Source organism: Cyprinodon tularosa, unplaced genomic scaffold, assembly GCF_016077235.1.
Source record: "Cyprinodon tularosa strain WSP-4 unplaced genomic scaffold, ASM1607723v1 ctg361, whole genome shotgun sequence".
In the NCBI taxonomy this organism is placed as follows: Eukaryota; Metazoa; Chordata; class Actinopteri; order Cyprinodontiformes; family Cyprinodontidae; genus Cyprinodon; species Cyprinodon tularosa.
Genome location: NW_024039076.1, coordinates 360,325 through 385,505, shown reverse-complemented (window position 1 = coordinate 385,505; position 25,181 = coordinate 360,325). Strand labels below are relative to the sequence as shown.

Below are 25,181 nucleotides of genomic sequence, written 5' to 3'. Positions count from 1 at the left end.
TTGCCCCTGCAGAGCAGGTTTCTAACTGAGCTCCTCAATATTTTTTTTTTAGAGTTTACAGGATTTCAGAGACACTTGAAAAAACACCAAAAGTGAAAATATTACTGAAAGAGGTGAGCAGAGATACCGCTTGTGTAGAAATGTAGAGCCAGGGGTTAAAGAGGAATCATGATGCCCAAAGAAAACCTTTATTTATCCAACACAAACATTTGACCCTTTCCTGTAGGAATCATTTGTTTTTCTAAAGTGCAGCATGTTGGGATGAATGAACCTTTCAGAAAACGCTGGAGGTCCGTTTCATCCAATAGTTGCCAAAGGTTCATTTCAAAGCCCAGGAGGGTTTTTTTTTATTTTCATGCAGTTTTGCCGTTTTATTTTCTTGTGCCGTATGGACTAACTTCCGCCGATGGAGATGTTGAATGTCTATTTTATTTTTTTTTTTTGCATGTGACAGTTTGGTACATAAAGATCTTTATATTCAATCCTGCCACAGTTCAGAACACAGATGTACAATTTCTGATAGAAATTGAGGTCAATGCAGCTTTGCTTGGAGTTTATGTTCAGCCAGCTGATCAGAAGTGTGCAGGAAAACAGCTTCCAGGATCTCTGCTGTTCTTTAAGGAAGGACGGCTTCAGTTTCTCTGCTCAGTCGCCCAGTCCGCAAGAAGAGAGAGAATCTGAATTTTAAAACGCCATTGATTATATCACCGTCTGCTTTAGGTTATAAAGTAAAAAGAACCACCTTTTTTGATTTCTGTCTCATAGCCAAAAATATTCAATTTGTAGAAAAGTTAAAGAACCTTCCCTCAGCTGTGCATTGAGGCCTCAACCATCGCTTACCTCCACAGAGACACTTCTGACCAGATCTGTGTGCAGCAGACATTAATATAAGCCTGGAGATACTCAAAGGAACAGAAGTTTACAGAAACATCTTATATCGGCTTCAAAGCTTTGACGTTTGCAGCTTTGATGAAACTATAAATCCTTAAAGGATTTTTGGCTTTTCTTCCAGATTCTGCTTGGGAGCTAAAAAGTCATCGCCGGTCAAACTGAAGCTGATTTAACCTAAAATCTGTGTGCTGAAGTAGCCGGAAAACGTTTTTGTTTGAAATCAAACCAAGTTCTTGTTTAAAAAAAAAACTAATCTGTGCAATCCCAACAGACGAGATGGTCCTCGCATCCTGAACGGTCTTATAAAACGAGCTCAGATTGTCAGCGCAGCACTTTACAGGTGAGGAGGATCCGTCCAGATCTGCAGAACTTATTATTTCCAGATCTGCACGGTCTGAGAAGCACTCGACATTTCCAGAGTCTGCAGTCTATGCTGCTGCTAAATGAAACAAACTCTTTAAGATGAAAAGGAATGAATAATTGCCTAAAAACGGCTCAGGGAAACAATGAGTCGTATATTGCACATATTTGTGGCAAATGTATCAGATTGCTTCGTTTAATGGGGAGGGGGGGATTTAAAATGCTTAAATAAAAACAAATTTATTTACAATACATCCTTTATTGTGATCTTTTTACTGCAGTTTACTGGAGTAATTCTTTATTTTGTAAGGGCCTGTGGTTTAATTTATTTTGAGTTAGCATCTTTTATGACTTTATGATTCTTTTTTTATCTGGACCTCTGCAAGTAGCGAGCCACACTGCTGACACTGCTGAATGTCTAACGAGCTGAAATATGTTATAGTTATTCCCAAAATGTAAAAAAGCAACAATCCACTGGACTTTGTTTCCAAGTTTGAAGACGTTTCGCTTTCCCACCCAGGAAGCTTTTTCAATTCAAAAAGTCAGAATTAACGTTGAGTTCGAGGCTTTTATACAGTAGCCCAACAAAGCCTTTAGAAAACATGCTAATTGAAACGGACGAACAGGTCCAACCCTTTGGAATGGGGGTTGTTTGGCGTCTTTAGTTAGCCTGCAAAGCCCCAGGCAGGGCCCTTTAACAACACCCCTTCAGAGCCATAGACAGGTATTGGGTATTGCCTTGTGAGGAAAGAGTGCAGGGGCACCCCTGAAGACTTTATCCCTGGTAGCATCAGCTATCTTATACAGGTGCTGGTCATAAAATTAGAATATCATGAAAAAGTAGATTGATTTCAGTAATTCCATTTAAAAAGTGAAACTTGTATATTATATTCATACATTACATACAAACTCATATATTTCAGATGTTTATTTTGTTTAATTTTGATGATTACAAATGACAACAAATGAAAATCTCAAATTCATCATATCAGAAAATTAGAATATTGTGAAAAGGTTCAAAATTGATGGCCCCTGGTGCCACACTCTAATCAGCTAATTAACTCAAACCACCTGCAAAAGCCTTTAAATGGTCTTTCAGTCTAGTTCTATAGGCTACACAATCATGGGGAAGACTGCTGACTTGACAGTTGTCCAAAAGACGACCATCGACACCTTGCACAAGGAGGGCAAGACACAAAAGGTCATCGCTAAAGAGGCTGGCTGTTCACAGAGCTCAGTGTCCAAGCACATTAATAGAGAGGCGAAGGGAAGGAAAAGATGTGGTCGAAAAAAGTGTACAAGCAAGAGAGATAACCGCACCCTGGAGAGGATTGTGAAACAAAACCCATTCAAAAATGTGGGGGAGATTCACAAAGAGTGGACTGCAGCTGGAGTGAGTGCTTCAAGAACCACCACACACAGACGTATGAAAGACATGGGTTTCTGCTGTCGCATTCCTTGTGTCAAGCCACTCTTGAACCACAGACAGCGTCAGAAGCGTCTTGCCTGGGCTAAAGAGAAACAGGACTGGACTGCTGGTGAGTGGTCCAAAGTCATGTTCTCTGATGAAAGTAAATTTTGCATTTCCTTTGGAAATCAAGGTCCCAGAGTCTGGAGGAAAAGAAGAGAGGCACTTCATCCACGTTGCTTGAAGTCCAGTGTAAAGTTTCCACAGTCAGTGATGGTTTGGGGTGCCATGTCATCTGCTGGTGTTGGTCCATTGTGTTTTCTGAGGTCCAGGGTCAACGCAGCCACATACCAGGAAGTTTTAGAGCACTTCATGCTTCCTGCAGCTGACCAACTTTTTGGAGATGCAGATTTCATTTTCCAACAGGACTTGGCACCTGCACACAGTGCCAAAGCTACCAGTACCTGGTTGAAGGACCATGGTATCCCTGTTCTTAATTGGCCAGCAAACTCTCCTGACCTTAACCCCATAGAAAATCTATGGGGTATTGTGAAGAAGAAGATGCAATACACCAGACCCAACAATTCAGAAGAGCTAAAAGCCACTATTAGAGCAACCTGGGCTATCATAACACCTGAGCAGTGCCACAGACTGATCGACTCCATGCCACGCCGCATTGCTGCAGTAATACAGGCCAAAGGAGGCCCAACTAAATACTGAGTGCTGTACATGCTCATACTTTTCATGTTCATACTTTTCAGTTGGCCAACATTTCTATAAATCCTTTGTTTTTATTGGTCTTCAGTAATATTCTAATTTTCTGATATGATGAATTTGAGATTTTCATTTGTTGTCATTTGTAATCATCAAAATTAAACAAAATAAACATCTGAAATATATGAGTTTGTATGTAATGTATGAATATAATATACAAGTTTCACTTTTTAAATGGAATTACTGAAATCAATCTACTTTTTCATGATATTCTAATTTTATGACCAGCACCTGTATATTGTAGCTTCTTGAATAAGTAGCTTATCTACCACTCAGAGGAAGGGGGTAAGTTCTTTGGGAACTCGGTCCCTCCCTGTGGAGGTTTGGAGAGACAAAGCGACGATGGCACAAATAACATTACTGTTGGTTAAGGTCTTCCACCCGATTGAAGAAGCTGTTATCCTTCAGTGACAGACTTCTGCATTCTAGGTGCACAAAAGAGATCCTTTCTACCAGTAGCCGTCAGACTTCAATGTGTTACCGTAATCATGTTTTTGTGTTCATTCCTAATGGTCTGTTATATATTATATATATATATATATATATATATATATATATATATATATATATACACACACACACACAAAAACCTTTGTTTACACTTTTAAAATCTGTGCACTTAGCTGCGGAGGATGTGATTTTCGAAAGCTGCAGAATTTTCTTTTAAGTTGACCCTCACTGGTCAAAAGGGCACAAAAGCATTTCTACTTCCTGCGGTGGATGAGGAGAGCCCACCTGCCCCCGCCCATCCTCACCACCTTCTACAGAAGCACCATAGAGAGCGTTCTGACCAGCTGTCTCACTGTGTGGTGTGGAGGCTGCAGCGCCTCAGACTGGAAGAAGGTGAGAACAGCAGAGAGGATCATGGGGGCTCCTCTTCCCTCCATTAAAGACATTTCATCCCAGTGCTGCGTGTCCCGAGCCTGTGACATCATCAATGACCCCTCACCCCCCCACCTTGGACTGTTCTCCCTGCTGCCCTATGGGAAGAGGCTTCGCAGCATTCAATGCTGGACCAGCAGGTTCTGCAACAGATTCTTCCCCAACCGCCATCAGAATGATGAATGTTGAGAAAACTAAATGTCACAGATTCTGCATCAAACTGACATCAAACCAAAACACTGCATAATTGCACCATATAGATTTAATGCTATGAACTTCCATATTAATGTGTTTTGTTGTTGCACTATGTTTTTTCTCCCACACTGTTTACATTTGATTACTGCTGCACTTTAAGAAATAGTAATGTTATGAAAGCTTTACAAACGTAATTTTGGGAACAATTGGGAACAATTTTGTATACACAGAGTGTATACAAAATTACAATAAAAGTTGTCTAATTTATAAACTTTCCCTTTCTGTTGATACACCTAATTGTCCCCACTGTGGGACGCTGAGTTCTATAACTATCACCAGAGTTTTTCTCTCTACTTGGTTTATCAGTATTTTGGCACCTTTAGCTTTCCATACTTATGACAGCAGCTCGGTGTCCTTGGGTTCACTTCCACCATGGCTCACTCTCCCGCCTCTCGCTCCGATGAACGGCTGTGATTGGCTAACTGTCAAAGCACATTCCGACCGGCGGCTGATCCGCTGTTCTGATTGGATGAAATCTCTAGCCTCATTTGAAGCCCCGCCTCTTCTCCCGGCAGAGGACAGGGCAAAGATGGCGACGTCCCTGAAGTGTCTTCTGCGCTCCGGAAAGGTAAGGGATATTTGAAAGGTTCTGTGTTTTTTGAAATAATTTTCGGTGGTGTTTAGTGTCAGTTTCGGTTCTTTTCACCCCACAGCAGGCCGTGCTGGTGGTTGGCCGGCGGGCTTTTCACAGGAGTTCTCCAGCCGCTGTTCAGGTCAGTCGGTTAGCAGCTAAACCTGTTAAATAAAACACAGTTTCTGTTCAAAATGAGATGAAAATCCAAGCATGAAGCTGAAGGTACACAATAACCGATAAACACACTTAATAACTTCAAATCTTTAAATGTTTGCGTTCAGTTGTTCAGGAAAAATGTCTGGGAACAAAATGTTTTTACAGATGTTAGCCGACTACAGCAGCAGCAGCATCTCACTACAGCTAGTCATGTAACTAAAACCTGTTTATACCAGATTAAATAACCTTAAACTCACTTTAGAAATCACTAATATTTACTAATATCCTTCAGTTTTAATGACTGTTCTCAGAAAACACGCTGAAAATCCAATTTTATATGTTTTCAGGTTATTATTTTAACTCTTAACCTATGTTTAAATTTAAGATACAAAAAATAACATGTTTTTGAATGAATATTTTTTTTAAAGAATCATTTTTTTTCTGATATTTGTGATCTTAACTGAGGTTTATTAATGGCTCTATTGTCAGCCAAATGCTTGTGATAAAAAAACTTTAAATATGATTTATTAGTCTTTTTTTTTTGTGCTACCCCCATAGTCAATACCCCTTTAACCCTTTAGTTTATCCCTTTAGTTTTATATTAAAAACAGATTTTAAACTACCTCAACGGACGTGTAGCCCTTTAATCATGTACAAAAAAGCTATTTAATTACTTACTTTTTGGTGTTTTTAAAGCGTAGTTTTTTTTTTGCACGTAACTAAAGGGATGCACACCCATCGAGGTAGTTTAAAGTCTATTTTCCTACAAAACTAAAGGGATAAACGCAAATCTGACATCTTGCGTGTTGACTATACAGGTGCTGGTCATAAAATTAGAATATCATGAAAAAGTAGATTGATTTCAGTAATTCCATTTAAAAAGTGAAACTTGTATATAATATTCATACATTACATACAAACTCATATATTTCAGATGTTTATTTTGTTTAATTTTGATGATTACAAATGACAACAAATGAAAATCTCAAATTCATCATATCAGAAAATTAGAATATTGTGAAAAGGTTCAAAATTGATGGCCCCTGGTGCCACACTCTAATCAGCTAATTAACTCAAACCACCTGCAAAAGCCTTTAAATGGTCTTTCAGTCTAGCTCTATAGGCTACACAATCATGGGGAAGACTGCTGACTTGACAGTTGTCCAAAAGACGACCATCGACACCTTGCACAAGGAGGGCAAGACACAAAAGGTCATCGCTAAAGAGGCTGGCTGTTCACAGAGCTCAGTGTCCAAGCACATTAATAGAGAGGCGAAGGGAAGGAAAAGATGTGGTCGAAAAAAGTGTACAAGCAAGAGAGATAACCGCACCCTGGAGAGGATTGTGAAACAAAACCCCTTCAAAAATGTGGGGGAGATTCACAAAGAGTGGACTGCAGCTGGAGTGAGTGCTTCAAGAACCACCACACACAGACGTATGAAAGACATGGGTTTCTGCTGTCGCATTCCTTGTGTCAAGCCACTCTTGAACCACAGACAGCGTCAGAAGCGTCTTGCCTGGGCTAAAGAGAAACAGGACTGGACTGCTGGTGAGTGGTCCAAAGTCATGTTCTCTGATGAAAGTAAATTTTGCATTTCCTTTGGAAATCAAGGTCCCAGAGTCTGGAGGAAAAGAAGAGAGGCACTTCATCCACGTTGCTTGAAGTCCAGTGTAAAGTTTCCACAGTCAGTGATGGTTTGGGGTGCCATGTCATCTGCTGGTGTTGGTCCGTTGTGTTTTCTGAGGTCCAGGGTCAACGCAGCCACATACCAGGAAGTTTTAGAGCACTTCATGCTTCCTGCAGCTGACCAACTTTTTGGAGACGCAGATTTCATTTTCCAACAGGACTTGGCACCTGCACACAGTGCCAAAGCTACCAGTACCTGGTTGAAGGACCATGGTATCCCTGTTCTTAATTGGCCAGCAAACTCTCCTGACCTTAACCCCATAGAAAATCTATGGGGTATTGTGAAGAAGAAGATGCAATACACCAGACCCAACAATTCAGAAGAGCTAAAAGCCACTATTAGAGCAACCTGGGCTATCATAACACCTGAGCAGTGCCACAGACTGATCGACTCCATGCCACGCCGCATTGCTGCAGTAATGCAGGCCAAAGGAGGCCCAACTAAATACTGAGTGCTGTACATGCTCATACTTTTCATGTTCATACTTTTCAGTTGGCCAACATTTCTATAAATCCTTTGTTTTTATTGGTCTTCAGTAATATTCTAATTTTCTGATATGATAAATTTGAGATTTTCATTTGTTGTCATTTGTAATCATCAAAATTAAACAAAATAAACATCTGAAATATATGAGTTTGTATGTAATGTATGAATATAATATACAAGTTTCACTTTTTAAATGGAATTACTGAAATCAATCTACTTTTTCATGATATTCTAATTTTATGACCAGCACCTGTAGGTATGCTGATCTGACAAAACACCAGCAGAGAAATGGAATCATCTTTAGGATAAAAATATTAAATTGAGATAAAACAAGTTTCTCCTAAAATCCGGTCAAAGTTAAAGAGCTTTCTGTCTGCATCCTGGAAATCAAAAAGTAAAATTTAGCAATACTGATTTTCTTTGTTTGTTTTTGACATCCCTGAATGTAAGGTTTGCAGACAGAGGCAGGAACCTTTTGGACTTAAATTGGCCAGTTGGGCACAGAAAACACACAAAAAAAGAAAAAAAAACCCATCAGACTGGATCAAAAAATTGTAGAGCTCTGTTTATATATATATATATATATATATATATATATATATATATATATATATATATATATATATAATTTGTAAAAAGAAAAAACAAATACCCCAAAAACTTCTTACATTTCAAAGCAGAGAGTTAAGGGTTCCACTCTCTTCAATCACAGCAGAAGCACAAAGAAAAAAAAAAGACACCCACATTTTAAAGCTCTCTAAAGCATCATCTCTAAGGAGTGGAAACTTTAATATTTACATTTTCTTTGGAAGCAACCAACTAAATTAAACCTCTAGAGGAAAAAAACATTTACAATTAAATTAAACAAATTGAAGCTCAACAATACTCCAAAACCCAAAGCATCTCCCCTCCCTCTCAGTCAGTATGAAGCTGATTGGAAATACCAGGTCTTTATCATCTTAGACTTAGACTTAGACTTAGACTTCTTTATTTGTCATTTTGTATGCACAGGGTGCATACAGAACGAAATTGCGTTACATACAGCTTATGAACGTTGCATTGATATTTCAAATGGCACGAGTTATAGAAAAATACAAAAAGTGCAGCAGTGGTCAAAGTGTGAACAGTGCAGAGGATAAGAGACAGTGTGCAAGTTGCAGTGGTTCAGTGCAAAATGGCATTTGTGCAAAAAATGCGTTATTGAAAAATACAATGAGATGAACAATTTAAAGGGCTAAAAGTTAAAAGTTCAGCAGCATTTGATGCCCGATAATGTGCAATAGGTGCAGAGTTCGGATTGTGGATCAAAGGTTCAACAGTCTGATGGCAGTGGGGAAGAAGCTGTTGCACAACCTGGTGGATCTGCAGCGGATGCTGCGGAACCTCTTTCCAGAGGGCAGCAGGGAGAACAGTCCATGGTGGGGGTGTGAGGGGTCTTTGATGATATTACGGGCTCGGGACACACAGCGCTGTGATGAAATGTCCTTAATGGAGGGAAGAGGAGCCCCAATGATTCCTTCCGCTGTCCTCACCACCCTCCTCACATTCTTCCAGTCAGAAGCTCTGCAGCCTCCACACCACAGAGAGAGACAGCTGGTCAGAACGCTCTCTATGGTGCTTCTGTAGAAGGTTGTGAGGATGGGCGGGGGCAGGCGGGCTCTCCTCATCCTCCGCAGAAAGTACAAGCGCTTCTGTGCCCTCTTCACTAGAGATGAAGTGTTTACAGTCCAGGTGAGGTTGTCCGTGATGTGCACCCCCAGGAACTTTGTGCTGCTGACCACCTCCACAGCTGAGCTGTTGATGAGCAGTGGAGCATGGTGGGGGCGGTTTTTCCTGAAGTCGACGATGATCTCCTTCGTCTTCTCCACGTTCAGGATCAGACTGTTTTCACTGCACCAGTCCACCAGCTGCTCCACCTCCTCTCTGTAGTCCCGGTCGTTGTCGTCCCTGATGAGGCCCACCACCGTGGTGTCGTCCGCAAACTTCACGATGTGATTGGTGGTGAACCTGGGGACGCAGTCATATGTCATCAGGGTGAACAGCAGGGGGCTCAGGACGCAGCCCTGAGGGGAGCCCGTGCTGAGGGTGATGACATCAGAGGTGTTCTGACCGACCCGGACTGACTGAGGTCTGTTGGTGAGGAAGTCCAGCAGCCAGTTTCGAAGGGGTGTGTTGAAGCCCAGATGTTCCAGCTTTCCCACCAGGTGCTGTGGGATGATGGTGTTAAACGCTGAACTGAAGTCCAGGAACAGCATCCGCACGTGGGTGTTCTTCTCCTCCAGGTGGGCCAGGCTCAGGTGAAGAGCAGAGGAGATGGCGTCCTCAGTGGAGCGGTTTCGCCGGTAGGCAAACTGGAACGGGTCGAGTGTTGGGGGGAGACTGGAGACGATGTGTTCCTTTACCAGCCTTTCAAAGCACTTCATCATGATGGGAGTCAGTGCGACGGGCCGGTAGTCGTTGTAGCAGGTGACTTGAGGTTTCTTTGGCACTGGGATGATGGAGGCAGACTTGAAGCATGCTGGCACTGTGGCTTGCTCCAGCGAGGTGTTAAAAATGTCCGTGAGGACACCAGCTAGCTGACCTGCACACTCCTTGAGCACCCGCCCAGGTATGTTGTCGGGACCTGGGGCCTTCCGCGGGTTGACCCTCCTCAGAGTCTTCCACACGTCGGCTGTGTCAAGGCAGAGAACCTCCTCTTCCTGATGTGGGACAGCCTTCACTGCTGGAGTGCGATTTAGTGCCTCAAACCTCCCAAAGAAGTTATTTAGTCCGTTTAGGAAGTCAGCATCAACTTCATCCACCGGGGCAGGGGGCGTGTTGTAGTCTGTGATCGCCCGTATGCCTTGCCACATGCTCCTGGTGTTGTTGGCGTCGTGGAACAGATGCTGGATTTTCTGGTTATGGTTCCGCTTTGCTAACCTGATGGCACGGTTGTGGCTGATGGTTGTGATGGTCTCTGCTGATGGTTGTGGTTCCATGGCAACACCTGAACAGGTAACCTAAAAAAGAGAGTGGTGAGAACAGAAAAAATAAGTTACATCAATAAAGACTTAAACCTTCCCCCAATAACAATTTTTTTTGTAAAAGACAGAAAATGCCTGTTTGCAACATCAGTTAGTGAGACACTGAATATCCAAGAACACAGCATCTCATTAAAAGCAGCTTTTCCCAAATGTAATATTTTAAAGGAGAAAATGCTCCCCTGCAGCTCTTGTTCTCCATTATCTTGAAGGGAGTGTAAATATTTACAGAAAGGCAGCCATAACACATAAATAAAAATGAACCTTATGTATGGAAAACATTAGAATAAAGCGAGGAAGCAGCAGCTGCTCCTGCTGTCAGTGACGCTAACTACAGGTGGCCGCTGTCATACAGGTGACCGTCCGTGACGCTCTGAACCAGGCGCTGGACGAGGAGCTGGAGAGGGATGAGCGGGTGTTCCTGCTGGGAGAGGAGGTGGCTCAGTATGACGGCGCCTACAAGGTGAGATCAGAACTAGGAAGGTTTGGTTTACAGAACCTCAGAGTTCCCGGAGAGACGCGTCATCTGGAATCAGCTTGAAGCTGAGTCTCCCCTAACTTTCATTTTGCTTTCCCAAATGTTCTCAGAAAGTGCAGGGATAAGTATCTGCTGTAGTTGTATTAGAGATAAATAAAACTACAGAATTAATCAGAATCTCAACAGAACCGCTTTGTTTATCGTGGTTGATTGTCTGTAAGTCTGCGGTGTTCGTTTGCAGGTCAGCAGAGGTCTGTGGAAGAAATACGGCGACAAGCGGATCATCGACACTCCGATCTCAGAGGTAAGCGTTGGTGTTGAAAGCTGAAGCTTTGTAAGTGAACGCTGGTCCCAGCTGACTCATGTTCTCTGTGTCTCCGCTGCAGATGGGCTTCACTGGTATCGCAGTCGGAGCGGCTATGGTGAGTCCCGTTTACAGCTCGTTTCTCAGCCTTTCAGATGTTCCAGCTTAAAGGTTTTTCGGTCAGATGAAGGTTAATCGTGGCGGTTCCGTTTCCCTTAGGCCGGCCTCAGACCCATCTGTGAGTTCATGACCTTTAACTTCTCCATGCAAGCCATCGATCAGGTCATCAACTCCGCCGCAAAGACCTACTACATGTCAGCGGGGCAGCAGCCGGTACCCATCGTCTTCAGGGGACCCAACGGAGCGTCGGCAGGCGTCGCCGCCCAGCACTCCCAGTGCTTCGCTGCTTGGTGGGTTAAAAAACACCTATCACCTCTGTAAATGGTCCAGAGTGAGCTGTAACATCGGCGCCGTACTTTTAAATGGTTTTCTGATGGGGTTCTTGTCTCGTCGTCTTCTGGATCTGCAGGTACGCACACTGTCCAGGTCTGAAGGTTGTGAGTCCCTGGAATGCCGAAGATGCCAGGGGTCTCCTGAAAACGGCCATCAGAGATGATAACCCCGGTGAGAAGCCATCCACGGGCAGCTGCCCTGAGCTCCAACAGTTTTTAGCAACTAAATCCTTGAGGAGGAGGAATTAAACGAGAGGAGAAAATATCTGCAAGAAGCATCAGACCTGAAAGCAGAAGTAGAGTTTATGGAGAGAAGAATATATTTGAGAGAAAGTAGAAGTTTTGAGCGCAAATAGAAGAAATCCTGCTGTCAAATTTAAGATGCGTGATCTTTGTTTTTGGCAGGAAAAGTCCTCCATACATGAGGCAGAAAGTAACACGCTGATGATACTGCATAGAAACTCTGCCGTCTTAAGAAAACGATCATCCCAGTGAAATTATGCCACCTATTAGAAAAATTCTACAAGTATCTTATTGTGAAAAAGACCGTATGAATCTAGTTTAATTTATGAATTTAGTTTTGTCACAATGCTTTTGGTTTCAGGCACTTTAGCCTGAAACCAAACAGTAATTGCCCATGGGGATGTAATTCCATTGAAAAACTGGCTTTTCTTGGGTCAAAAGGTCATAAATAAAAACAATTTTTTTCTGGCACAAATATTTAAATCCATCAATTCTGTTGTAATTGTCTGATTATGGGTTACTGCAACACGCCGTTCCTCCTGTCTGCTGCAGTGGTGTTCCTGGAGAACGAGCTGATGTACGGCGTTCCCTTCGAGATGTCCGAGGAGTCGCTGTCCAAAGACTTCACAATTCCCATCGGCAAGGCAAAGATCGAGAGACAAGGTGAGTCTGATGCTCTGCGGGCGTTTCGGTGGCGAATCAGAACCACGCCGTGCTTCGCTCCTCCTGCTTCCTTTAATGAAGCTGCAGATGATCAGACCATCTGTGTAACAAACCGCCGGGCCTTCTGGGAAAACCTTAAAGTCTCTTTCATGACAAAGTTCATGTTGAAAAGTTTTCTTCCAGTATTTTCCAGAATCACAACATTAGTTGAAACACCAATTTTACTCATTTTAAAATGTATACAATCTGTATTTCTTACGAATAATTTTAAGTATAATCCACTATTCTTTAACAAAACACTTAAAGGCATAGAGGACGGTCTGTTATTTCCTGGTGGATATTCTAAATAAGTGGTTCTCCTAACTGTCAATCATTGTGGCGACATGTTTACGTAAGGCCGTCCCACGTGGTCGCCCTGTTAGCTATCCTTTCTGCGCAGGCGCACTTTCAGGCGTATATCTGTAGTGAGCTACGGTTTCAGGCAGTCATTGAAACTAGCCTTTCTCACTGCGGATCTTTGAAAAGAAGAAGAGAAAGAAGGTCGGAAGAGGAAAAAGTGTCTACGAAGTGTTTTAGAAGAAAAGAAAGGCCTCAGAAGCAGCAGATGTATCCCAGAATGCTTTGCACAGAGAGCTCCCCTTGCAAAGCACTATGGGATTTGCTGTCAGCGACTAATTACAAAGACCGTGCATTGGACTTACGTGACCAACAGAGAGCAAAAAGTAGTGATCATCTGTCCAAACGGTCAGTTAACTGAGTTCACTATATAGTGATTGAAGGATTTAGGGGTTAGGGTGACATAAGAACAGCAACTTTTAAACGGAGCGTTCACGAGGAGAAACGGGCTCCTGCACTCCCTCGCACGTGCATTTTTTTTAAGTGGAGAGGGCGGGTCTTTTTAAGAAGTGGTCAAAATCCTCCACAGTACCTTGAATTTCTAACCGCTCGGTTCTGGGAATTTCTCAATGGGAGGAATTAAGTTTCAGATTTAGCTTTGAAACCAGCAGAAAATTGAAATTTTAAGATTATCTCAACACATCATCTGAGCTTTATTTGATTTTACCTTTTGCTTTTTTTGCCTATAAACATTCCAGTTATCTTATGCATCTGAGAGGTTTTTTTTTTTTGTTTTTTTTTTTATAGACTGAAAACCGTGGAAGAATGAACATGTTTAATAGATGGGAAATAAAATGTCACCTAATTGTTTCCTGAACACAGCTCTAGGAAATATTGGATGGTTCTGATTTCTGACCAATTTATAGTTTTTCCATTTTAATAAAAGTATAATATTTTCTGCATTTTTATTTTATTTGAGCGTTATTATTTCATTTATGAGAAAGCTTACATATAATAATGTAGAAAAAAAGTCTGATTTTCTCCTCATCTCTCTGAGCGTCTGATAAACGCACCGGTTGGTTTCTAGTGGGGTTTTTATTTTTGTGGCTCGTTGAACCAGAACCGGGTCTTTTAACTTGAGCTGCTTTGCTTCTAATCATCTCTGGCTGTCTGAGCGGATATCCGTCCCATTAGGGATGGATGTGTTGATTTAGAGAGAAGATTATCTTTAATTAAATTCTTAGTTTTTTAAACTCCTGCTTCTATTGAAGAAGTAGAAGTTTCTCTATTTGGATGTTTGGTTGTGATTCTTTGCATCAAACTGCAGGATTTAAACCGAGTGGAATCTGTTTTTGTCATGAATGAAGCTGCAGCTCAACCCTCAGGTCACCAGAGGTCAGATGATAGAAAGCTGATTGGTGCGTCTCAGAGGGGCGGGCTTCATCCTGGTGAGGGTGTGATCAATCTGTTCCTCAGCTGCTCTTCTACTCTTCAGGCGCTCATATCACCCTGGTTTCCCACTCGCGGATGGTCGGTCACTGCCTGGACGCCGCCGCCGTGCTCGCCAAGGAGGGAATCGACTGTGAGGTAGAGAAACCGACTTGTTTTCTGCTGGATGGGTCTGATCTCGACCCGCGGCCGCCTGTTAACGCTGATGTTTTCCAGGTGATCAACCTCCGGACCATCCGCCCCTTAGACGTGGAGTGCATCGAAGGCAGCGTGATGAAGACCAACCACCTGGTGACGGTGGAGGGCGGCTGGCCACAGTTTGGCGTCGGAGCTGAGATCTGCGCACGGGTCATGGAAGGTGACGGAAGGACTGACTTCATCTAGTGATGCTTTGTGTTTTTAGGATGTCAGAATGAAGAGGAAATAACTTGGATTCTGTTTGCTACACTTTAACTAGAAAAGAGAAAAATTAAAAATAACATTTGAAAATATAGAATCTGTCAGAATAAATTTAAAACTAAACTTTAAAGAAAAATGCAAATATTTCTTTAAATCCTTTTTTAATGTTATAATAATTATTTCAAATTTACATTTTTAAAACTTTGCAACAATAATGGAACAAATTTCCCCCCATATCCGGACAGTTTTTCGCACCAGTTGTTTCCGATCTGCCTCCCACCTGCTCTGCTCTTTAACCTTTGCTCTCCTTTCTTCTTCGGTTTCAGGTCCGGCCTTTAACTATCTGGACGCCCCGGTTACCAGGGTAACAGGCGTGGACATCCCCATGCCGTACGCCAAAATCCTGGAGGATAACAGCGTTCCTCAGATCAAAGACATCATCTTCTCCGTCAAGAAAACCCTCGGCGTCTGAAAGGCGGGAGGAAGAGTCGACCTCGGTGTAAATACGATAAATCTCCAATTCTAAACGCTCCTGATTGCCAAGTTTCTGGATGAATCTTCTATGTGGACTCGCTGAGTTCGGATCAGCTCCACCTTTCCCTTCCTCCCCTTCAGAATAAAAGCTGCTCTGTCTGTGGGGACGTCTGGGACCAAACTGCAGAATCAATAGAAATGTTTCTTTCACTAAATGATTTAAAAAGTTTCCTGATTGAAACGAGGGTTTAAAGTTTCTGAGTGAGAACAAGAACTTCTTAGAACATCTCTGCAGTTTGTTCTCCAGCTTCCACACTCTTCTAACGACCGCCTCTCACATCCAGACCTTCAACCTTCATCTTCTCGCCGCCTCGGCTCTGATCGGGTCGCTGAAAGCGTGTCGGGAATATTTATTGTAGCTGCAGCAGCTGAGTGGTTGTTTCTGTCACGGAAAGTGACTCTGTTACACGAATAAAATCATCTTAGTCCTTTTTGTTTTGCTCTGTTCTTCTTGTTGTAGCTTTAAAAATGGAACCGCCAAACTTATCTGAGATTTAGAAAAGGATCGTTTTATTGCCTGGGTCGGATCTCAGAAGAAATTATTATTCCATACCCTTCAATAAATTTTTTTAATTAAGAGTAATTTCATTTGAATGTGCTTTGTCAATAAATATTACTGCCACCTACTGGTTAGTGACGTCACGGTGCGGTATCGGCTGTTGATCAAGTCCCAGTGCTGTATCTGGTGTTTGTCACAACGCGCTATTATCCAAGTCATCTTGAAAACATTCTTCTTCCAAATGTTGGCTACATATTACGGGTTTTTTCTCTGGCCAGAAGTTCGATGGCAAATCCTCCCTCTTCAAGTTGGCGATCCAACGACCAACCCGTCCGTGGAGGATCAGGAATCAGAAAGGTGGAATAACTCTTTTATTCACTTTTACCCGATGTATTCCAGCATCCAGCTGCCATGCACGTGGGCATTGTCAGTTTCACTATAGCTCTGGTGAATTTCAATGGTGAAGTCCTCTGGAAATCTTCATAATTGTTGTTGATTGCAGATGTGTCTAGTAGTTCCCATTGATTTAGCTTGTAAAGCGGGGAGAATGGTGCTTACCGCACCGTGACGTCACTGCTGGAAGATGGCAGGAGGGAGGGGTTACTATATTTGGGCAAAAATGGCCGCTCCCCGACTCATTATTTTAATGCTTTTTATTGATTAACGCTAAATTTAAATCACTTCGAAGCATTAGTTTTAGGTATAAATAATGATCCATTTATTATTTCTTGCTGACTGGACTTTTTCTTTAACCAAAAGGACAAAATACATTTGTCCTTATGAGTGTTTTTCTGGGGTCTAAACTAAAACCACATTAAAGTCAGTAAATAAAGTCAATTTCTCTAGAAAAAAAGATTTAAAGAGGTAAGATGATTTACCAATGGAAAAAGTTGATTAACTTCATTATTTCAATTGCATAATGTCAAATTTTAAGGTTGAAGCTCCCATCCATCCTTATTAATTTCAAATTAAGGGCAAATACACCCATTTCAGAAATGTTCGCAGTATGACTAAAGCCTCTGTGTCCATTCTGAGCCTGGATCATTAAGTGACATTTTTATTTTTCTAAAATAACTTTTTTGTAAGCTGTGATTGGGCTGATTTAAATATTATTTTAGAAATAAGGGGTGTCCTGATGGGACACTGATATCACATATGAAATAATTATAGAAATACACTCACCGGCCACTTTATTAGGTACACCTGTCCAACTGCTCGTTAACACTTAATTTCTAAGCAGCCAATCACATGGCGGCAACTCGGTGCATTTAAGCATGTAGACATGGTCAAGACAATCTCCTGCAGTTCAAAGCGAGCATCAGTATGGGGAAGAAAGGTGATTTGAGTGACTTTGAACGTGGCATGATTGTTGGTGCCAGAAGGGCTGGACTGAGTATTTCAGAAACTGCTGATCTGCTGGGATTTTCATGCACAACCATCTCTAGGGTTTAGAGAGAATGGTCCGAAAAAGAAAAAACATCCAGTGAGCGGCAGTTCTGTGGGCAGAAATGCCTTGTTGATGCCAGAGGTCAGAGGAGAATGGCCAGACTGGTTCGAGCTGATAGAAGGGCAACAGTGACTCAAATAACCACCCGTTACAACCAAGGTGGGCAGAAGAGCATCTCTGAACGCACAGTACGTGGAACTTTGAGGCAGATGGGCTACAGCAGCAGAAGACCACACCGGGTGCCACTCCTTTCAGCTAAGAACAGGAAACTGAGGCTACAATTTGCACAAGCTCATCAAAATTGGACAATAGAAGATTGGAAAAACGTTGCCTGGTCTGATGAGTCTCGATTTCTGCTGCGACATTCGGATGGTAGGGTCAGAATTTGGCGTCTACAACATGAAAGCATGGATCCATCCTGCCTTGTATCAACGGTTCAGGCTGGTGGTGGTGGTGTCATGGTGTGGGGAATATTTTCTTGGCACTCTTTGGGCCCCTTGGTACCAATTGAGCATCGTTGCAACGCCACGGCCTACCTGAGTATTGTTGCTGACCATGTCCATCCCTTTATGACCACAATGTACCCAACTTCTGATGGCTACTTTCAGCAGGATAATGCGCCATGTCATAAAGCTGGAATCTTCTCAGACTGGGTTCTTGAACATGACAATGAGTTCACTGTACTCAAATGGCCTCCACAGTCACCAGATCTCAATCCAATAGAGCATCTTTGGGATGTGGTGGAACGGGAGATTCGCATCATGGATGTACAGCCGACAAATCTGCGGCAACTGTGTGATGCCATCATGTCAATATGGACCAAACTCCCTGAGGAATGCTTCCAGCACCTTGCTGAATCTATGCCACGAAGAATTGAGGCAGTTCTGAAGGCAAAAGGGGGTCCAACCCGTTACTAGCATGGGGTACCTAATAAAGTGGCCGGTGAGTGTATATCAGCCTGCATTTAAAATCTCAGAAAGGCTCCACAGTCTGCTGCCACTTTACAGCTATTGGTTGATAATAAAGGGTTCAACTGTTCTCAAACCTGCTGATTATTCTCATAATAAATGTGATCAATCTTTCTTTTTAAACCTACATACTGCAAAAATAAAAGTTATAACTGCTAATCTCAAATTGGGTGAATTTTGGTATCGATTTCTGTCCACACATAAAAAAACATCAAGATTGAAAATCAAAGAACCTGGAAGGAGACAGAGCTGAGTCGATTTTAATGGGGAAACAAAAATCAAATAAACAGCCTGAAATATGCAAACAATAAATACTTCATCAGCCGCTAAATCCTGCTAAGTCTTTTGGGACAAATTAAATCAAATTTAAATTATATAAAAATTCTGGAAATAGAAATCCTTCAGTCTGAGTTCAACCTTGGATGTTAAATCTGCAGAGGAACAAAATGAGCCAACATGATCCAAATAACGTTCTGAATGCAGGGGGGGATTTACCATTAGGCAATACTAGGCAGGTGCTTAGGGGCCCAAGTTCCTGGGGGCCCCATAAAAATCTGTTAACATGTATAGTTAATACAATATTCCCTGTGTGCACATCGTTTTTGATAAAAAAAAAAAACCTTTCGCTAAAATTCCCTCAGAACTCTTATAATATTAAGTGTGTCTCATCCCCCCTTCAGTGTCCACCATCTTGGATCAGTCCATTTGCTGCACATGTTCAGAAAGGTCCAAACAGACAGCAGCAAACCATTTGAAAACAAACCATGCAAAGAGCAGTGTTGCCAACTTAGCTCTTTAGTCGCTATATTTAGTCACTTTTCAGACCCCTCTAGCACTTTGATTTCTAAAAAGCTCCTAGCGCCAAATCTAGACTTTTTTCTGCTACTGGAGACTTTGGAGACAACATCTAAAAGCAGCGAACTCTGCTCTCCAGAGCAAGTAGATTGGTAACCCCGCCTCCTGCTCTCCTCTATCTTGTCTGCTGTCATGATTCATGCAGCTATTATTTCATCCGAATGAAAAATGGAGAACAGAGAAGCAGATCATGGCTTGTCTACAGTGAAAAGAAGGACTGGGTTATTTACTTTGGCCTTTTTGGAAACACAGGAAGGAGCAATCAGCTAAGTGAGCTTAGTGCTTGGAAAACATCTTTCATTCCTTTAGAGACAGAATGAAAAGTCAGCTGAGTACAAAACATAGAGAGGAAAACAAGAAGAAAAGGGACAAGAAGAGAGGGACACAACCTAGAAGAGATAATGGATGTCTATTCTATTAACATTTCTCTATCTGTAGAATGGGTCTGTTTGATGTGTTGTCTTCTCAACTCAGAGGGCCCTGTCTTTGCCTGGGGCCCCAAATTTCCTAAATCTGCCCCTGACTGGAGGTTCAGGAGCTCATAACTGAACTATAGACGGATCCTGATTAGCTGGAAACAAACTGCTTTGTTTTTAAACAAACAGTTGGGCAAATTAAGGAATTGATGGTTCATAATTTCCAGTTGTTATATATGTAGCTAGGAAAGGAGAATATGAAAGACGGAGTAAGGATGTAGGACAGAAAAAAAAAAAGCAAGGACAGTTGGAAAGAGTGAATGAACAAACAAGGAGGTAGGGTGTAAGGAGATACAGAAGTAAAGAAGAGGATAGGACAGAGGAAAGGAAACGAGAGGAGGAAGGAAGAACAGAACACGAGGAATATAGGAAACAATGAAGGAAAGGTAGGATCGACGTAATGAACAGGAGAGCAAAGGACGGAAGGAAGGAAACAAGGAATAAAGGACACAGACAGGAGGAAGGGAACAGAGTAGAAATATAAATATTCTTTGCTGCTTCTCATCTTTCTAAATCGTAGGAACCTTAGAAACTCCATCAGCATCATTCTGAGCTGCAGAGCTTCAGTCATATTTCACAGCCTAAATATATTCAGAACCAACAAGCTGGACCCGGTGGACTGGTTTCTGGGATCAGATCTTTGCTTCATGCTTTTATTTCAGAAGAACCGAGTCGCTCTGAGAGCAGGAGCCCAGGTTCTGAGGAGCCCGAACAAAAAACCACCGCATTCGACCTGCAGTTCAACAGTCATCGCTCTTTATTCTCCTTACAGATTACAAATGTTAGAAATCTGCCAGCATTGAACAGAACCGAGGCTCGGCTTGGAGCCTCCGTCTAACGGTGCGGCTCGGATTCCATCGGATCCGGTTTCAGAACCGGTTCTGATCCGAACGTCAATCTGTTAGTTTTCACCTCCACCAGTCACCTGCCGGCCTCCTACAGTTCCCAGAATCCATCTGAAACATTAGTGGGCGGGGCCTCAGTGCAGCTTTGAGATAAGGGTGTGGCCTGTGAGTTTGTGGGCGGGGCCTGTTATCGTCAGGGAGCCGATAGGTCGGAGCGTCCCACCTCTGAGGTTCCCTTCAACAGGCCCAGCCTCACCACCACCACCTTCCTCTTCTTCTGCTCCAACCCGTCTTCATCCTCCTCCTCGTCCTCCTCCGGCTCCTCCCTCTCCTTCTGTTTCCCTCTCCTCTCCTTCCTCTTCTCCTCCCTCCTCTGCTTCTTCGCCTTCTTCCTCCTCTTCCTCTCTTCTTTTTCCATCATAGCCGGGTCCTCCTCCTCCTCCTGCAGTCCGTCCTGAACCTCTTCCTGCTCCACTTCCTCCTCCACCGCCACCATCATTTCATCCTGCTGCTCCTCTTCTTCCTCCTCCTCTTCATCATCTTCCTCCTCCTCATCCTCCTCTTCTTCTTCTTCTGTCGTCACAGATACGATATCGTCCTTCATTTGCTCGTGTTTCAGCATCAAACTGTGCTCCCCGTCCTGCACCACCGACAGAAAATACAGTTAAAAAACCACAAAACAAGAATTACATGAAATAAACTGAGTAGATGGACTTTTTATGTCTGTGCAAAAATGACAAAGACACAAATCTGACTTTTCAAAATAAACCTAAAACGGTTAGATCTTTTTAAAGCCTTATCGTCTCCTAGTTCTCAATGTCTTATAATCCTGAATATCTGAAAGTTGTCTAAACTGTTCATCTGTACGGAAGAGGATTAGGGCCACTGAAAAAAAAAAAAAAAGTTAACCGATTTTTAAATTTTATTTCAGTTTAATATTAGAATTCAGTCTAATCTCAGAATTCTAATAGATAACAAACATGTTAGCATCAAGCCATAGCCATGTCTGTTTTAGAGACTAGCTCTCTTGTTTTATTGACCTTCTGCTCCTCCATTAATGAGGGGACCCTCGGGCACATAAAAAGTTGCCTAATTCTGTTATTTTCCTCCAATGTGTCACTGACCCTCCCAAACAACTCACATCTTTGTCAGTGAAGCTGGGTGTCCCCACATCTCTGCCTTCATGGTGCCCATCTACATTAAGATCCAGAATTCTGAGATTAAAGTCAGAATTCTGAGAAAAAAAGTCAGAATTCTGAGAAAAAAAGTCAGAATTCTCAGAAAAAAGTCAGAATTCTCAGAAAAAAAGTCAGAATTCTCAGAAAAAAAGTCAGAATTCTCAGAAAAAAAGTCAGAATTCTCAGAGAAAAAGTCAGAATTCTCAGAAAAAAAGTCAGAATTCTCAGAAAAAAAGTCAAATTCTCAGAAAAAAAGTCAGAATTCTCAGAAAAAAAGTCAGAATTCTCAGAAAAAAAGTCAGAATTCTCAGAAAAAAAGTCAGAATTCTTAGAAAAAAAGTCAGAATTCTCAGAAAAAAAGTCAGAATTCTCAGAAAAAAAGTCAGAATTCTTAGAAAAAAGTCAGAATTCTCAGATTAAAGTCAGAATTCTTAGAAAAAATGTCAGAATTCTGAGAAAAAATTCAGAATTCTCAGAAAAAAAGTCAGAATTCTTAGAAAAAAGTCAGAATTCTCAGATTAAAGTCAGAATTCTTAGAAAAAAAGTCAGAATTCTCAGAAAAAAGTCAGAATTCTCAGAAAAAAAGTCAGAATTCTCAGAAAAAAAGTCAGAATTCTCAGAAAAAAAGTCAGAATTCTCAGAGAAAAAGTCAGAATTCTCAGAAAAAAAGTCAGAATTCTCAGAAAAAAAGTCAGAATTCTCAGAAAAAAAGTCAGAATTCTTAGAAAAAAAGTCAGAATTCTCAGAAAAAAAGTCAGAATTCTTAGAAAAAAAGTCAGAATTCTCAGAAAAAAAGTCAGAATTCTCAGAAAAAAAGTCAGAATTCTTAGAAAAAAGTCAGAATTCTCAGATTAAAGTCAGAATTCTTAGAAAAAATGTCAGAATTCTGAGAAAAAATTCAGAATTCTGAGATTAAAGTCAGAATTCTGAGGTTAAAATCAGAATTCTGAGGTTAAAGTCAGAATTCTGAGATTAAAGTCAGAATTCTGAGAAAAAAAGTCAGAATTGTCAGATTAAAGTCAGAATTCTGGGGGAAAAAAAGTCAGAATTCTCAGAAAAAAAGTCAGAATTCTCAGATTAAAGTCAGAATTCTCAGATTAAAGTCAGAATTCTCAGATTAAAGTCAGAATTCTCAGATTAAAGTCAGAATTCTCAGATTAAAGTCAGAATTCTGAGAAAAAAGTCAGAATTCTGAGGTTAAAGTCAGAATTCTGAGGTTAAAGTCAGAATTCTGGGATTAAAGTCAGAATTCTGAGATTAAAGTCAGAATTCTGAGGTTAAAGTAAGAATTCTGAGATTAAAGTCAGAATTCTGAGAAAAAAAGCCAGAATTCTCAGATTAAAGTCGGAATTCTGAGATTAAAGTCGGAATTCTCCGATTAAAGTCGGAATTCTGAGATTAAAGTCAGAATTCTGACTCTGTAACGCTGGGTGGATTCCCGCTTTCTCATAAAGGTCCTAAACTCCCCAAAAGCACAGAGAAAAGTGACTAGTAGGTTTGGTAGCTTCTGTTTTGCTGTGGCAGAGTTCCACCATGGATTCCACGCGGTGGAAACTCACCATGTCTTTGCCGTTCCGCAGCCGGTGCAGCAGCAACCGGACCGTGTCTTTGTTCTGACACAGCCCCATGGTGTTCAAGGTGTCGAGGGCGGAGCCGGAGCAGCCCTGCAGCCGCAGCTCCGCCCCCAGAGCCGCCTGCAGGAAGTTGTTCCTCCAGATGTTTCTAGTGAAGAGCGGGATGGAGAGCGCCACCACGGTGCGGCGCTCCAGCAGCGTGACGGCCTGATCCTCCGTCAGCTGACTGCTAAACAAACAGGAGACATGGCGGTCAGAATGGGAAGCAAACAGAACCGGAACCAGCTGGATCCGGTCGGACTCACTGGCTGCTTTTGTAGAGGGTGTTGATGTCAGGGAACATGGAGTGCAGGCAGGTGGTGACGAGCGGCGCGTTTTCCTGGACCCAGTTCAGACACCTCCTCCAGGGGAAGGAGGACAGCGGCTTCCTGCCAGAAACCTTCTGGTGGAAGGGACTGTCTGCCTTCCGTGACAGCAGCTTCATCTGCAGACAGGAGATGTGATGAGAACGAGAAACCTACGCTTAGACTCGGCGCCACATTCATTCACTCACCTCGTTTTTCAGCTGTTTCCTCCAGAAATCCATCATGGGCTTCCTGGCACCTTTGGACGACCAGAGCATTTGGAAAGCGGCTTTGTAGCTGGACTTGCTGACCAGCAGAGCAGCTTTGCTCTTCTTCCCCATCCTGCGGCCCGTCACCTGCTTGTCCTTCACCTGGAAACAGAATCATCGAGCTGAACGCATCCACACCCTGATGGAGGAGTTTCTCTGATCAAAGAGGAGGATCTTAAAGTCGGAGGGAAACCATATTTAATTTTCAAATCATTCTGGCTTAAACATGTGTATAAATGTGCTCTTTATCAGACGATATTGTCCCAAAAGTTAGAAAATTTTGTTAGAAAAGTTAGAAAAAGCCCCCCCCTCCCCGATAATGGGTCTAGATACGGCTGAGGTGGTGAGGAAGTGGGGGCAAGTTTGTCCGACAACAGGGGGACATGAGGGACAAAAATAGCGGGGATCCAGGTGGGAAAAGAGTCCCATATATATATATGTATAATGCACTATAAAGCACTTCTCTAACATCCATAAGTATAACTATTAGTCTATTGTGGTTCTCTTGTGTTCTCAACTATAGGAAAGCATTCAGTAAATATATGTTTAAGCTCATTTTTGGAAAATAGAAAAATTAAAGTGTTCAGGTGGAGTAACTGTAGCTCCATCAGCTCCCCCCTTAGAGTCTCCCTCCAACCTTTATCACAAAGCTACGCCCTGCAGGAAGCCATTTATAATAACAGCATCATGTTTAGTTTCTCTATAGAGCAAGGCTTTTAAAGTCCCCTGACCTTATGGTCACCATGGTAACGGCCCAGGACTGACCTTCGTGACCTCAGGCGGCTTCACCCACAGCAGCCGCTTCCCGCTCTGCTTCCGCCTCCCTTTGGTCCGGATGATCTGCGCGCAAGTTTCACACAGGAAGGATTTCTCATGGACCTCCGAGTCCGGGAAGACCCAGCGCACCGTGTCCGGGGTGGTGAAGGTGTACACCGCCCTGCGGTTGAAGGAGCGGCCCTGCCGCTGGAACAGCAGCCTGCAGCCGCTGCAGTTTCTGTCCTCCGGCCGTTTGGGCCGCCGCGAGCCGCCGCCGCGCGGCGCCGCCTCAGCGCAGCTCACCGCGGGCTCCTCTTGCTCGCTCACACCGGGGCAGTCCACCTCCGCACCCAGGGCGGGTTCTGGAAGCTCCAGCCGGGCGGGTTCGGGCGGCTGAAGCGCGGAGTTCGGCTCAGGTTCTGGTGGGTCGGTGGTGTGAGCGTAGTCATGCTCGTTGGATTCGGCTGCAGCTCCGGTTCCTTCTGCTATCCGGGGGTGATCGGTTTCCATGGTGGAGGGGGGGGGGGGGGGGGGGGGGGGTCTCAGTAGACGGTCTGCGGTAACCTGGACCTGCAGGTCGGTTAATCGGAACCAGAACCGTTTTCAAACTTGATCAGA

At 42.8% G+C, this 25,181-nt stretch overlaps 2 protein-coding genes across 3 annotated transcripts; one reads left to right on the top strand and one right to left on the bottom strand.

Moving 5' to 3' along the window:
* Nucleotides 1-4,988: 4,988 nt before the first annotated feature.
* Nucleotides 4,989-15,785, top strand: pdhb (pyruvate dehydrogenase E1 subunit beta). The gene is made up of 11 exons (XM_038295871.1): nt 4,989-5,138; nt 5,224-5,283; nt 10,850-10,957; nt 11,214-11,276; nt 11,359-11,394; nt 11,496-11,686; nt 11,806-11,900; nt 12,524-12,634; nt 14,466-14,557; nt 14,636-14,777; nt 15,145-15,785. The coding sequence occupies exons 1-11, from the start codon at nt 5,040-5,042 to the stop codon at nt 15,288-15,290; spliced, it is 1,143 nt and encodes a 380-aa protein (XP_038151799.1). The 5' UTR covers nt 4,989-5,039; the 3' UTR covers nt 15,291-15,785.
* Nucleotides 15,786-20,224: 4,439 nt separating this feature from the next.
* Nucleotides 20,225-25,086, bottom strand: LOC119790334 (nucleoporin GLE1-like). 2 transcript variants are annotated; one of them, XM_038295851.1, is made up of 5 exons: nt 24,573-25,086; nt 23,748-23,909; nt 23,500-23,678; nt 23,180-23,423; nt 20,225-21,082 (listed from the first exon to the last, which is right to left on the bottom strand). In XM_038295851.1, the coding sequence occupies exons 1-5, from the start codon at nt 25,071-25,073 to the stop codon at nt 20,636-20,638; spliced, it is 1,533 nt and encodes a 510-aa protein (XP_038151779.1). In that variant the 5' UTR covers nt 25,074-25,086; the 3' UTR covers nt 20,225-20,635. The 2 variants fall into 2 exon arrangements, with proteins under 2 accessions (XP_038151779.1, XP_038151781.1); XM_038295853.1 differs by having other exon boundaries at nt 23,180-23,420.
* Between the last annotated feature and the right edge of the window lie 95 nt (nt 25,087-25,181).